This window comes from Bidens hawaiensis, unplaced genomic scaffold (genome assembly GCF_021521415.1).
Source record: "Bidens hawaiensis isolate Kalapana, Puna unplaced genomic scaffold, B.hawaiensis_p1.1 tig00034517_1, whole genome shotgun sequence".
Classification (NCBI taxonomy): Eukaryota; Viridiplantae; Streptophyta; class Magnoliopsida; order Asterales; family Asteraceae; genus Bidens; species Bidens hawaiensis.
In genome coordinates, this window is record NW_027505322.1 from 15,967 (window position 1) to 30,183 (window position 14,217).

The following is a 14,217-nucleotide window of genomic DNA, read 5'->3' on the forward strand; positions in this document are numbered from 1 at the left end:
TTAGCGTTCTGACGTGTCCACGTGTTCGATACTCGGACTTCCTAAGTCTATACTATTTGCGATTGGTACACTTGCCGGTTGTGTGTGGTTTTAGGATTTTCGTTTTAATATTAAAGCTTAGTTGTGAGGGTCATTTTTATAGGGTCATTAGACACACATCACATGCACACCTAAGTGTTTTTTTACTTGATGAAATGTTTTAAACGATTTTATATAGGCTTGCTAGTATATGGTAGGCCTTGGGATGTTAAAAATATATATATATATATATATACATTATTATTTGGCCTATATTTGGTGGAGTTGTAGTCGTTTCGACTACGGATGTTGCGTATGCCTACGTTGTGTTTGCATGCGTTGATGTTACGTGTTTGGGTTGTACGTTTGCTCGATCCTGATGTTATACGTGGATGTTATATATATATTGTTATATATATAGGGATGTACTTGAAAGGATGTTGATATATATATCTTTTGTATATGTATGTATGAGAATGTTTAGTCTTCGGTAATGATGACTTAATGGATGCACTCGTTTTACTTTAAAAACTTTTGGTATATCTATCATATTTGTTATTACCGATATTATTTACTTAAAACTTGAACTCACTTAGCTTAAGCTGACTTTGTGTGCATGTTAGTGTGAGTTTCAGGTTAGGAAGAGGATGCCTTATCGCTTGGACGTGCACGAAGCTACTTGGTCGGTGAAGGGCATACGTGGATGGAAGAATGTACTCTGAACAATTTTATTTTAAATAGTTTCATGATTTGTGTTTTAAAGTTGGTTTTGGGCAAAATTCCCGGTTTTTAGGGAACTTACTTCACTATTTATGTTTTCCGCTGAATTTTCACTCTGAGATGTTTGTTTTAATGGAAGAAACCGTTTTCAAGTTTAATTACTTTAATCTATATTTTATATGAATACCAACTGTGGGGCTCCCGGGGTTCGGGGCCTTACAAAAAATTTAGGATTTCCCTATTTAAACCCCTTAACTTCCCCATTCGGCTAACAACAACTTCCAGAGGCAGAAGAGGTGTCCTAAGGCGACTTTCATCCATCTCGAGGCTTCCGGTTTGTCCTAAGATCTTATGTTCATCAAGATAAGTACTTTCACGATTATGTCAATGTCCGGCTAATCGTGTGTGTTCGTTCTAGGCTAAGGTTTTGTGTGAAGTACTATTTTGATCAGATTCTAATGCTTAATGGTTATAGCTTGATTGAATTTATATGATTTGTCTTGCTTAATTAGTTATTTGGTTGATTAAAGGTTGTGTTTGTGATTATTTATTTGTGTAACGTTTGTTTGGTTGTTCATCAACATTTAGGGTTAGACTCTTGTGTCCTTGAACTATAATCATCAAACCTTATCATTGAGTTAATTATGTAGACATAGAATTGGTAATTGTGGTGTCCGGGTTCATTTGTGTCAACAATTCGGTTAGGGTATCGCTTGTCATCATAAATCAAACCATAGGACTAGCAATTATTGTAAAACCAAAGACCAGAGAATCTGTAATTGACGTATGGAACACATAACCAGAACCTAGAATGAATGCTTTTTAATTAATATTGTTTACAAATCTTTTTAAGTAATTATTAGTTTTAATTAATATTTTACTAAAAACCGCTTGCCATCATCTGTCCGACTTAGTTTAATAATTAAATTAGTAGTATTAAAATTATCACTTTCCTTGAGTCCCTGAGGAGACGACCTTACTTACCCGTACTAGTTTATAGGTATTTAAGTCTTTAACTAATTGTTTTTGAGTAGACCGCGACAGCCTACCTCAAAATGGCTCCGTTCCCGGGGACATCCCATCAATACAGGATTTAAGGCCATAAAACCATACGCCTATGAAGTGTTAGCCACTTAAACTAGCAATATTTTCATTTATGTTTATATCACAAGCCATCTAGCATACTCTAACGTTAAGCCTATCCAACCATTGTACAATAGACTATTCACATTAAAATATATTTTTAGTGATCAAATCTAATAGTAAGGCTTGAGTATGGCCTAATCTTTCATTCCAGTCCTTACACAGGCTTAGCTATACAAACAAAACCCTGAAGGCGTTTCCTACTAATAATCAAACATTTAAAGTTCAATTAAGTCTACAACCAAATTATCCTTTCATTCTTAAGGCTGAGCCTACCAATACATCTCAAATTGCGTGTGTTCTCGTTTTTTATTATTATCTCATATTATATAATAATTATGAAAAATAACCCCCGATTTTTCTATCATTTTCCATTATTTTGCAAAAAAATTCTTAATTCAAGGAACATTAAACTTTAAAATTTTCCACAAGTGGCCACGAACCCGCTTCCCATTGTAATCCCGGTCCGAGAAAGAAGAACGTTTTCAGTAAGGCAAAGCAACCTGACCGAGATGCCTACTTTTCATGGGAAAGCATCAGAAGAACCGTACTTGCACTTGAGCGAGTTCAATGCAATTTGTGCCACTATCTCGAGTCAATGGTTCACTGCTGATAAAGTCAAGCTAGTGGTTTTTCAGTTCAGTCTTAAAGATCTAGCGAAGCAGTGGTTCTTATCTCTACCGTCAGCGAGCATTTACATGTGGCAAGATCTGGCTCAGCAGTTTTTGGACGAGTACTACACACCGCAAAGAACGTCTGAAGCCCGAACCTCCATCAGAAATTTCAGCAAGGGTCGGGCGAGAATTTTCATATTCAAGAGGCTGTTGAGAACGTGTCCGCATCATGGGATCGCATTGTGGGAGCTGATCAAAGCGTTTCATGACGGGTTGACGAGCGACAATGTGCGCGATCTTCAGTCGACCACGAATGGGTCATTTTTGATTAATGATGAGAATGTAGATTGGCAACACTTAGATCGACATGCAATGAACTCGAAAAGGCAACCTCAGTCGATTCGCATGGTAAAAAGGGCGGTTGTGAAAGCAGTGGATAGTGGTGAGTTGGATGATCGTATGGCTAGGTTGGAGAGAAAATTGGATCAGTTGATGGGTGTGGGAGTGAAAGAGAAAGGCAAGTCAGGAAAGGCGTACACAGTTTGCGAGGGCTGTGGTGGAATAGGCCATGTAGTGGCGACGTGTGGAGTTGTGATGGAAGACAAAGAAGAGGAAGAAGAGGAGGTGAACTTCGTTTAGGGTGAGAAGCGTTACAATAATAATATGAATTCAAACACCTATCACCCGGGCCTCTGAAACCACCCCAATTTCAGCTATGGAAACCCGAACACGTAGCAAAACCCGAACTTCTAAGGTAATTCCGAAAAACCAGGTTATCGGTCGAATCAGCGTCCATATGGGAACGAAAGGGGTAGCGGTCAAAACGGGTATAATCAAAGAGAGTCGGGTGGTTATAATAAGGTTTATCAGAAGAATTATCAGTAGGGTCAGCAAAGTCAAGGGGCAACACAAGTTCAAGGAAGTTCTTCTAGTAACAAGGAGGAGTCAATTAAGGACGGGATGGATTTTCTGAAGCAGATGAAAACATATCAAGAGTCTCAGAATAAAAGTGTAAACCAAAGGTTAGAGCTCCAAGAGAAAGCCAATGCTGCGAGGGATAAACAGGTGAGCCAGCTAGCTGAGGAAGTGGCGAGTTTGAAAAGAAATCCATCCAAGCTGCCGAGTGATACTTTGAAGAACTCGAGCCATCAGAGTAGCAGCTCTTCGAGTGGTAAGAATGCCCATGTCAGCCAGGTAAGTACCCTTAGAAGCGGTAAGATATATAATAATGGGGAGACTCCACCACCTTTTGTTGAAGGTGTGGTGGAGGACTTGGGGGAAGATGGGAAAAGTGACGATGAGGTTGAAATTGAACCAAAAACTAAATCTAATCAAATAAATAAAAATAAAATTGAAACTAAAACCAAGACGGGAACACCAACCGCTAAGGAGACGAGCTCAACGAGTAAAATCGTTCCGTTCCCTCGGGCATTGGTGAACCCCGAGACCTCATCGACACTTAGAAAGAGGGGCCCACAGCAGGAGGAAATGTGGGAAATATTTAAACAAGTAAAAATTAATTTACCCCTCATAGATGCAATTAAACAAGTCCCAGCATATGCTAAATATTTAAAAGACTTGTGTACTTAAAAACGAACTCACAAGTTGCCCAAACAAGTTGACTTAACTGCAAATGTGAGTTCGGTTTTGACGGGTATCCTCCCACCCAAGCTACAATATCCGGGAACGCCAATTATACCCATTCAAGTGGGCGATTTTAAATGACTAGAGCATTGTTATATCTTGGGGCTGGGGTGAGTATTCTCCCAGGAAGCTTGTATGACCAGTACGACTTTGGTCCACTTAGAAAAGCCGACACCACCGTGGTGTTGGCCGAGTTGACACTCAAGCTTCCTAGGGGAATCGTGACCGATGTGATTGTGATGATAGAAGATTTTTATTACTCGGTTGACTTCCTGGTTCTAGACTACGTGACGGTTGACCCGAAACGACAACCGAACGTGATTCTCGGTCGGCCTTTTTTGGCCACCACAAATGCTTTGATAAACTGTAGAACTGGGGTAGTGGACATGGATTTTGGTAATAAGAATCTTCGGCTTAATGTGTTTTCAAACGTGTCTAACCCTTTGGTGAGTGACGAATGCTTCGCGACCGAAGTCATTGATGGGTTGAACCCTCACGAAAGTGAGGATTATGCCATAGAGGAGTGTGCTATTTGTTGCAGGAAAACCGTAGAGCATATCTTACAGTTACAAGAAGAAGAGAAAGTACTGGAATTGTATGCTGCGAGTATTGGGAAACCACCATGGTCTCAGCAAGTGGAGCGGTTACCCGATACCATTGATTCACAGTTAAGACCATCATTGGAGAGTCCGCCGGCTGTTGAATTGAAGGAGCTCCCGAAACACCTGAAATACGTGTTTCTGGGGGAAGGTGAGACTTTACCGGCCATCATCGCTGCAAATTTGGAAGACGAGCAAGAGAAGGCGTTGGTGGAAGTCCTAAAAGAGCATAAGGAAGCGATTGGTTGGACGATAGCAGATTTGAGAGGGATCAGCCCATCCATTGTCATGCATAAGATCATCACCGATCCCGAGGCAATACCCGCTCATGATGCACAAAGAAGGTTGAATCCAAACATGCGGGAGGTAGTGAAGAAGGAGGTCTTGAAGTGGCTGGATGCAGGTATCATTTTCCCGATCTCAGATAGCACGTGGGTAAGTCCGACACAAACAGTTCCAAAGAAGGCGGGTATTCAGATAACCCGTAATGAGAGAGGTGAGGAAATCGCCACCCGACCGGTAACCGAGTGGCGGATTTGTGTTGACTACAGGAAGTTGAATGCGGCAACATCTAAGGACCATTTTCCCTTGCCGTTCATTGACCAGATCATCGAGAAACTTGCAGGTCAGAAGTTTTATTGCTTCCTAGATGGCTATTCGGGGTACAATCAGATTGCTATTCACCCCGATGACCAACATAAGACAACTTTCACGTGTCCATACGGTACTTTCGCATTTAGGCGAATGCCTTTTGGTTTGTGTAATGTCCTGGCCGCCTTTCAAAGGTGTATGATGAGTATCTTTTCAGATATGGTCGGGGATTCACTTGAAATTTTTATGGACGATTTTTCGATTTTCGGTTCATCTTTCGAAAAATGCTTAAATGAATTAACTAAAGTTTTAAAAAGATGTGTGGAAACGAATTTGGTCTTAAGTTGGGAAAAGAGCCACTTTATGGTTCAAGAGGGGACGGGTTTGGGACATGTCATCTCAAGTAGGGGTATTGAGGCTGACCGGGCGAAAATCCAAGTTATATCTAATTTACCACCGCCTACTAATATAAAAGGGATAAGGGCATTTTTGGGTCATGCCGGTTTTTACCGACGGTTCATTAAGAATTTTAGTATCATTTCTAAACCGTTGTGTAATTTGTTATTAAAATATGTGCCATTTGTTTTTAACGAGGAGTGTCTTAATGCATTTAATGTACTTAAAAACAAATTGGTTGAAGCCCCGGTCTTGTTGTCACCTGATTGGTCACTTCCATTTGAAATCATGTGTGACGCAAGTGACTACGCGGTCGGGGCCGTGTTGGGTCAATGGGTGGATAAGAAGCCCGTTGCCATATACTACGCAAGCAAAACCCTTTCTGATGCTAAAATTAATTATACCACTAAAGGAAAGGAGTTGCTCGCGGTAGTATATGCACTTGATAAGTTCGATCTTACATTTGGGGGAGCAAGGTAATTGTTTTTTCAGATCACAACACAGTCAAATATTTGATGGAGAAGAAAGACGCGAAGCCGCGCTTGATCAGGTGGATTTTGTTGCTCCAAGAGTTTGATGTGAATATTCGCAAGAAGAAAGGAAGCGAAAATGTGGTAGCGGATCATTTATCGAGACTTGTGGGACAAGAAGAAGAGGAGAAAGACGAGAGGGCTATTAATGAGTCTTTCCCGGATTAACAATTGTTTTCTGTTTCAACCTTGCCATGGTATGCTGACATTATTAATTTTCTTGTTGCAGATACAATTCCGGAGTTTTGGCCGAAGAAGAAGAAGTAACATTTTCTCTCGCAGGCAAAACACTATGCATGGGAAGATCTGGATTTGTTCAAAGTTGGAGCGGATCAAGTAATGAGTCGGTGCATACCGGAGAAGGAGATGCAGAGTGTTTTATCTCATGCCCACTCTTCACCTTGTGGAAGCCATTTCAGCGGCCAGAAGACGGGACATCGAGTGCTTGCATGCGGATTCTATTGGCCTACTATATTTAAAGATGCAACAGCTTTCGTGAAAAATTGTGTTAGATGCCAACAGAAGGGTGGTATTTCAAAGAGGGACGAGATGCCCATGCAACCAATCCTCGTTGTCGACATCTTTGATGTTTAGGGGATTGATTTCATGGGCCCGTTTCCTAATTCATTTGGTAATATATATATCTTGGTGGCGGACGACTATGTGTCTAAATGGGTAGAAGCAATCGCCACCAAGACGAATGACCATACCGTTGTTTGTAATTTGGCCCAGTCTAATATTTTTTCACTTTTTGGTGTCCCCCGCGTTAGCATTAGCGATGGGGGTTCACATTTCAAAAACTTTAATTTTGGCAAATTGCTTAAACAGTATGGCGTAAACCACCGTATTGCCACTCCATATCACCCTTAAACGAATGGGCAAGTGGAGGTTTCTAATAGGCAAATCAAAGAGATTTTACAAAAGACGGTAAGACCCGATCGGAAGGATTGGTCAAATAAACTAAACGATGCTTTATGGGCTTACCGTGCAGCTTATAAAACGCTTATTGGAACCACTCCATATCGATTGGTTTACGGGAAGGGGTGTCATTTACCTGTTGAGCTAGCCCATCGTGCGCTATGGGCGGTTAAGAATGTTAACCTAGATTATGAGTGTCCAGGTAAACAAAGAAAATTGAACATATGTGAATTGGAAGAATTGAGAGATGAGGCTTATGAATATGCATCCGCATATAAAGACAAGATGAAGAGGGTTCACGATGCTAAGCTAAGAAGAAGGACGTTTGAGGAAGGGCAACGAGTGTGGTTGTATAATTCGAGATTAAAGCTTTTCCCGGGCAAATTGAAGAGCAAGTGGACGGGTCCCTATCAAGTCAAGAGAGTTGGAAAGTTTGGAGAAGTTGAGATTGAAGATTTTGATGATCATATGAGGCAAGTGGTGAATGGTCATCGATTGAAGCCTTACTTGGAGGATGCAGATTTAAACGAAGAGATACACTAGTCGGAAGTTTGCTTTTTGGCAGACGAGCCGACATACTCGGTTGATTAAAGAATGAAGGAATGTCGAGCTGTAGACATTCAATTCAGCGCTTACCGGTTGTAAGTTTTATTTTTGTATAGTGAGTCTAGTTAGCTAATAGTTTTCCTCAAATTGTGCAGTGTAGAGCAAGGATCGAGTGTGGGGAAGCAAGCACATACGTTGCTAGAGGGAGCCCCAGGTACGTAAGTGATTGGTATGTGGCGACCAACGCGGGTGGTGGAGGAAATCAGCTCAAATAACAAACAAGAGATTCATTTTTCAAGCTGAATTAATAAAAAATTGGTTTCTGGAAAGTTGCATCTTCGCGTATCGCGAAGATGCTATGCTTTGCATCTTCGCGTATCGCGAAGATGCCAAAAAGTCAAAACAAAAGTCAAAGTCAATGGTCAACAGTCAACGGTCAAACTTGCATCTTCGCGAAGATTCTCGGATCTGACGAAATTTTTTTATAAAATCCAGATTTCCCATCACTTTCACCCTATCCTTTTCATCTTCAACCCCATCCACAAGTCATAATTCCGGCCACCACCACCCGTGTCACCACCGTCGCCGGTCGCCACCGTCATTACCGCCACTTTCATTGTTTAAATTCATCATCTTTGTCAGACCCGATTGAAAGGTACGTATTTGATTTTGTTTGCAATTGGTTGTTTTAGTTTGAATGGTAAATCACAGATTGTTTGGGATGTCGGGGTTTTGATGAATGCATGTATTGGGCGTGTTTGTGGTCGGGATTCGTGGGTTTTGTTGAAGTTTATGGGTAGTCGATGTCGGTTTTCCGGGTTGGGTTTACCGGATTGTATGAGGTTTTGACCGGATTTTGGGAATTATGTGACTATATTAATGTATGAGAGTGTTTTCGAAAGAGTTTTGAGTCATCGAAATAATTTTCCGGCAACTTTTCGAGTCGAGGTTTGAAAAAGTTTATCAAAGGTTTGTGAGTTTGGGACGGTATTTTGCTAAGATGTCAATGATGTTGTGTGTTTTTGAATAATGGGAAGTTTTTCCGGCAAAGTGATATGGCAAAAAGTTTTTGAAAGTAACAAGTATTTGTCGGTTTGTTGGTTATCTAGTCGGGTATGATTATGTCACGTTGTGCACATGCGATTTTGAGGAATTTAGTTTGAGTCTCTATTTGATTTAAAAAAATAGTACGATTTAGATTATTGGGGACAACCGTGACCGAAATGCTATACGGTTGTCGCCCGTTGTGACATTAACATGGACTTACTTGATACATTTAATTACAAATGTCAAGGAAACGGTCAAAACAGCAGCAGGTGTTTGACAACACATCTCAGCAGTATACGCACGCACCGATCAAATACGCTGTTCCTGAGATCGAGGTTTTTGGGGCCGTGGTTGAGGATATTACCCCGGGAGAAGATGAGGACCACATCATTCTACGGTTTCTACCTGGTACTCTCGAGTATGAGTTGTTTGGACAGATTCGTGATTTGGAGATATTTCGACACCAGACGTTTGATTGGGAGGTGTTGGAAACTATTGGTCAAGTTCCAAGACTTAATAGGTTGTTACCGGGACGTTGGAGAGATATTTTGAGCTTTGGGGAGAAGCAGTACGAGGAATTGGTTTACGAATTTTACTCTACTTTCAGGTACAATCCGAAAGACTTTGACGAGCCATACGCGGTTAGTTTTTCAGTGGGAAGAGAATTGTTTCAGTTTACGGTGCCCAGTTTGCCGTAATTGCGGGTTTGTATGCGTCGCATAAGGTTAAGGCTCCCAAGTTTCGGGAGAGTATTAGGGGGTTTACCACGGGGTCGACTGCTTCTAGGCCTCACTGGATCTCGCCGAATGATTTGGCTACGTTTTGGAGGACGATTGGTGATGGTGCTCATTCGAGTAGTGTAGTTGCTTCACAAATTCGGGACCCACTGCATCGGTATTTACACAGGGTGGTTGCTTCTATGTTCACGGGACGACATTCAGGGAAAGATAAATGTAATAATCTTGATCTGATGTGTTTGATGTCTATGATTGGAGGTATGAATGTGAATCTGGCTACATTGTTGTTAAGTTCATTTAATCGGGGTGGTCAGAGAGCGAGTGCGGCCACGACTCAGTTGGCGTTGGGGCCCATGATTACGAGGATTGCGCAGTCTTTGGGTGTATTTGGACGTTATCCTGAAGAATATTTTACGGAGGGACCGGATACTGAGGTTGTCACACTTGACGATGCCCAAAAAGCGGGCATTATGACTTATGGTGATCCGCCGCGGATGGCGGAATTGAGAGCAGAGGGTAGTTCGCGGGGCCAACGTGTAGAGAGGCCACCCGTCCGACCACGACAGATAAGGCAACCATAGGAGCAGCACCCCGAGCCCATGACATTGGATTATATGTTTCAGCAGCAGTTGCAGATCCGGGAGGATGTGCATGGGTATCGGGACGAATTCAGAGAGTACAGGGATGAGTCGCAGGGTTATTTCAGAACCATGTTTGATCACTGGCATATTCCACTGCTAGGTACTTGGCAGCCGCCGCCGCCTACTACTGGTGGCTTTGACATGGGTGGTTCTGGGTTTGATGCTGGACATGTGTATGGAGGAGGATATGGTGGATCTGGTGGGTATGGAGCTGGTGTTGGAGGATCTGGGTATGGCAGTTATGGACAGTATGGATTGAGTGATTTTTATTATGCAGGTATTGGAGGATCAGGTGCTGGAGGATCAGGAGCTGGTGGAGACGGTGATGATAATGATTCAAGTTAGCGTTAAGGTAATTGGACTGGTAATGGAGATTGAGTGAGAATTGGTATTGGATTGGACTGATTTTAGGTTTGATTTTGATATTACGTTAATGGTGGTTAACATGAAAGTTTGATTAAGGTCTGGTTTGTGTTGATTTGAGTTTGGAATTGGTTCGTTGTGGTTCGGAATTGATTTCCAAGTGTGTTGGGATAGGTTTAAGAGTGATTCGGACGGATTTGAACTATGTTTTTAATTTCAAACTTTGTTGAACATTTGAAGACTGATTCGTTAAATCTTGAAGAGTGATTCGTTATGATGAAGACTGATTCGTTATGATTAACCATCTCATTCGTTAGAAAAATAACAGATCATTCGTTATTTTTGCTCATTCGTTAGCACCTGATTCGCTAAAACATCTTTCGTTATAACACTGTTGACCAGAACACCATTCGTTCCTCATTTGTTAACCTTCGCTACTGCTCATTTGTTACCTTCACCATTCGTTAAAAGTCTTCATTCATGAAACCTCATTTGTATAAACCATTCTTGAACAGTAGCCATTCGTATATTACAAGATTTACAGTTTGACAAGTTAAGTCCTTTGACTTTCCTTTTTTGTCAAATCATGGCTTCTCCGAATCAAGCCTCGTACTACCCACTTGCATCTCAGAATATATTGATGTAATAAATGCTAACGATGGAAAATGAGATGGATCACACAACAAGTGTCCCAAACTGCTTAAGTTGTCGGAATTTGCACGTTGGGAACCGAGATTCCGAGCTCACCTTCGGTCTGTTCATCCAAGCAGTGTGAGACCTCTTGATGTTGTTTTTAAAGCACCATTGGTGGGAAATGAGTCACTTGGCTTTACGGAAAATGCATTTAATATGTATAAGGCAAATAAGATCAAGGAGGCTCAGAACAAAACAAAAGCATATTCGACTTTGACTATGGCTCTTACCAAGAGTATATTCCATCAATTTAGCCATATCAAGACCTGTTCTTCATTGTTTGCTTCCTTAAAAACCAGGAGTTTAGGGAATAAACTTGAGAGCAAGAAGACGTTAGTGAAATTTCAATTCAGAAATTTTACACTTCTTAAGAGTGAGACTGTGGAAGAAATGATTAACCGTTTTTGACATCTTGTTGCTAAGATGTCTAAGGTTAAATTAGAACCAACAGAAGTGGACAAGATTGACACGTTGAAGAATGCATTGCCTCATCGTATTCTACATTCTTGCTTAAGCTTAAAGAGAATGGTTATTTCCGAAATTATGAACTTACTTATGAGGAGTTCATTAACAAGTTGGAAGAGAGAGAGTACGATATGAAATGTCAAAATTCTCTTAAGGATAACCATAATCCTACTCTCTATGGGGGTATTACCAGCAAGCTACAATTCGGGTTCTGTTCCGATCACTGCATTCTACACTCAGAATTCTCAAGAAGGGTCTCCTAACTGTAATGCCACACCTACTGTATTCTTCATGGTGTCAGGTACCAACACGGGTTCAGGGTCGAGTCAATCAAGCTCTCCGCCTAATGTAAATTTGAAGGAAGCGGAGCAACAGTTCGCGATCTTGTGCGCATTTATGACTTCTTACGAACAATTAGTTGGGAGTAAGATTGCCACAAGCGAACTAACCAATGAAGATTATGACCAAATTGACCGTGATCACCTAGAACTCATGGACCTGAAGTGGAACATGGCAATGATCGTGCGTAAGGTAAAACGATTTATGCAACGAACCGGCAAGGATCTACCTACTTTGAACAAGAGGGTTGGTTTCGATAAATTAAAGGTCAAGTGTTACAACTGTGGTGACTTTGGACACTTCGCCAAAGAGTGTGATAAGCCGAAGAAAGATTATTCGGGTCCTCGCAATACTGATAGATCTTCTGGGAAAAGTTTGAATGTACCTGAGAAGAAGAAACCATTAGAGGGGGGGGGGGGTCAGGTTAAGGCTAGTTCACAAGCCCTGACTGTAACCGAGGGGCTAGATTGGTCACAATGGTTGTTGGGGGAATCAGGCTAATCTTGCTGCGGTAGAACCAGTAGATCATTTTGAAGATGCAAGTGGCGATAACTTAATTGAGGAGAGTGACTATTCAGAATCAGAGACAGATTCTGATAACTCATCTGCTGAACAAGCTGATTCTTTTGCCTGCATGGCAAAGATTGAACAGGTTTGTATTAACTCTTCATTTAAATTATCCATGAATGAGTCACATGAAATGATAACTACCCAAGTCGTTACTGAGTGTGAGAGTTATGGTGAACTCAAGTGCAAACTTGATTCCGCTTTACAACAAAATACTCTACTCATGAACAGCTTTCCATGAAGAAGGATTGATTTAGACAAAAATCCAAATTGTTGAATCAATCTACTATTAAAATCAAGAATTTGTCTGAAAGTAATCATGATCTGAAAGCGGAAGTGAATTGTAAACTCGTGATTGTTGAGCAACACTTTCAGGAGATTCTCAAACTCCGAACTAGTATTACTAAATTAGAGAATGAAGTCTTAGAGTTGAAAAATAAACTTGGAAAATTTAGAAACTTATAATTTCTCTTAAATGAAATAATTGAAGTTAATCATTCACAAAAAAAGAATGGTAAAGCTGGTTTGGGATATTTGGAGGTTCCTCCTCCTTTCAAAGGAGACTACACGAGCATTCCTGATGTTGTTGAGCAATCTACAACTTTGGAAAAACCTGTTCTTAATCCATTGAACTCTAAAAGTGTTGAAACAATAAAATCGATGACTCAAGAACCTGTTCATATCAAAAGCAATTCAGTTTTTACTGAAAATGAGATTCATGGTTCTATTGAGGAATTAAACGAACCGGAAGTGATTGTGAAAAATGATAATATTCCTTCTAACAATCATATTTTGTGTGAACCGGAGGAATTCGAACAAGCCGTTTATGGTTCGAAATCATCGGGTAATTCCTTGAACAAACCGAAAGTGTCATTTAAAGTAAAGAAATCAAACAAACCCAAAGTGTCTGATGAGGATCTGATGAGATTCATTAATCCTCAAAATGAATCTACCAAAGGCAAACCTTTTCAATTAAAAGGCTTATCGAAAGTATTTTCGGATAAAGAAGTTCCCTTGAATCTTCTTAAGCCTGAAATGATCGAAAGCGTTTTTAATGATGACACATCAAAACTTACCAAACTTGAACAAGAATTTCTGAAATCTAAATCATCTAATGTTCAAGTGAAACCAAATGTAACTGATTTTAAACTAATAAAATTTGTAAAATCATCAGGATTGGAGAATTCTTCGAATACTACCAATCTTGAATTTTATAAAAATAAGATGGGATTAAATGATAAGGTTTCAAATTTGGTAACTGTTGAGAAACCAAAAATTGATTCATCAACCAAAGCCTGAAAACAATACTTGTGTTCCACCACATAAAATTTTAGACAATCGTTTATGTTTTAAGTGTGGTGAAACAGGTCATGTAGCCAAGAAATGCAAAGCTAAGGTTGCCAACAACAATTAAACAACTAAAATGAACACTCAGTTGTTGATATGACATGTCAATCTAAGGAAACTCAAGTTGATGATTCGTTTATAATGTATTCGAACATCAATCGAAGGAAAGTTGTTCGGGTTGATGCTCTTAAAGTATCTAACAAATTTGTTGACTTTGTTCAACCTATTTGCAAAAATGCTGATTCGGGAGTAATTCGTGATGGCTACTTAAAGAAGAAAATCAAGAAACCTGTCATGTA

General features: G+C 40.4%; 1 protein-coding gene across 1 annotated transcript; it reads left to right on the forward strand.

Annotated features, from left to right (window-relative positions):
- The first annotated feature begins 3,455 nt into the window (after window positions 1–3,455).
- On the forward strand, window positions 3,456–7,716 carry LOC143612366 (uncharacterized). Its single transcript, XM_077086371.1, has 6 exons — window positions 3,456–3,985; window positions 4,225–5,363; window positions 5,970–6,201; window positions 6,485–6,630; window positions 7,084–7,143; window positions 7,247–7,716. The coding sequence occupies exons 1-6, from the start codon at window positions 3,456–3,458 to the stop codon at window positions 7,714–7,716; spliced, it is 2,577 nt and encodes an 858-aa protein (XP_076942486.1).
- The last annotated feature ends 6,501 nt before the right edge of the window (window positions 7,717–14,217 follow it).

Bases quoted from the DNA above. Each gene is read 5' to 3' on its own strand.
- LOC143612366 (XM_077086371.1), top strand. From the start codon at position 3,456: ATGGATTTTCTGAAGCAGATGAAAACATATCAAGAGTCTCAGAATAAA. The intron at 5,364-5,969 runs GTCAGAAGTTTT...AATTGGTTGAAG, and splicing joins GATCATCGAGAAACTTGCAG to CCCCGGTCTTGTTGTCACCT. The intron at 6,631-7,083 runs GTTTTATCTCAT...TTGCTTAAACAG, and splicing joins CGGAGAAGGAGATGCAGAGT to TATGGCGTAAACCACCGTAT.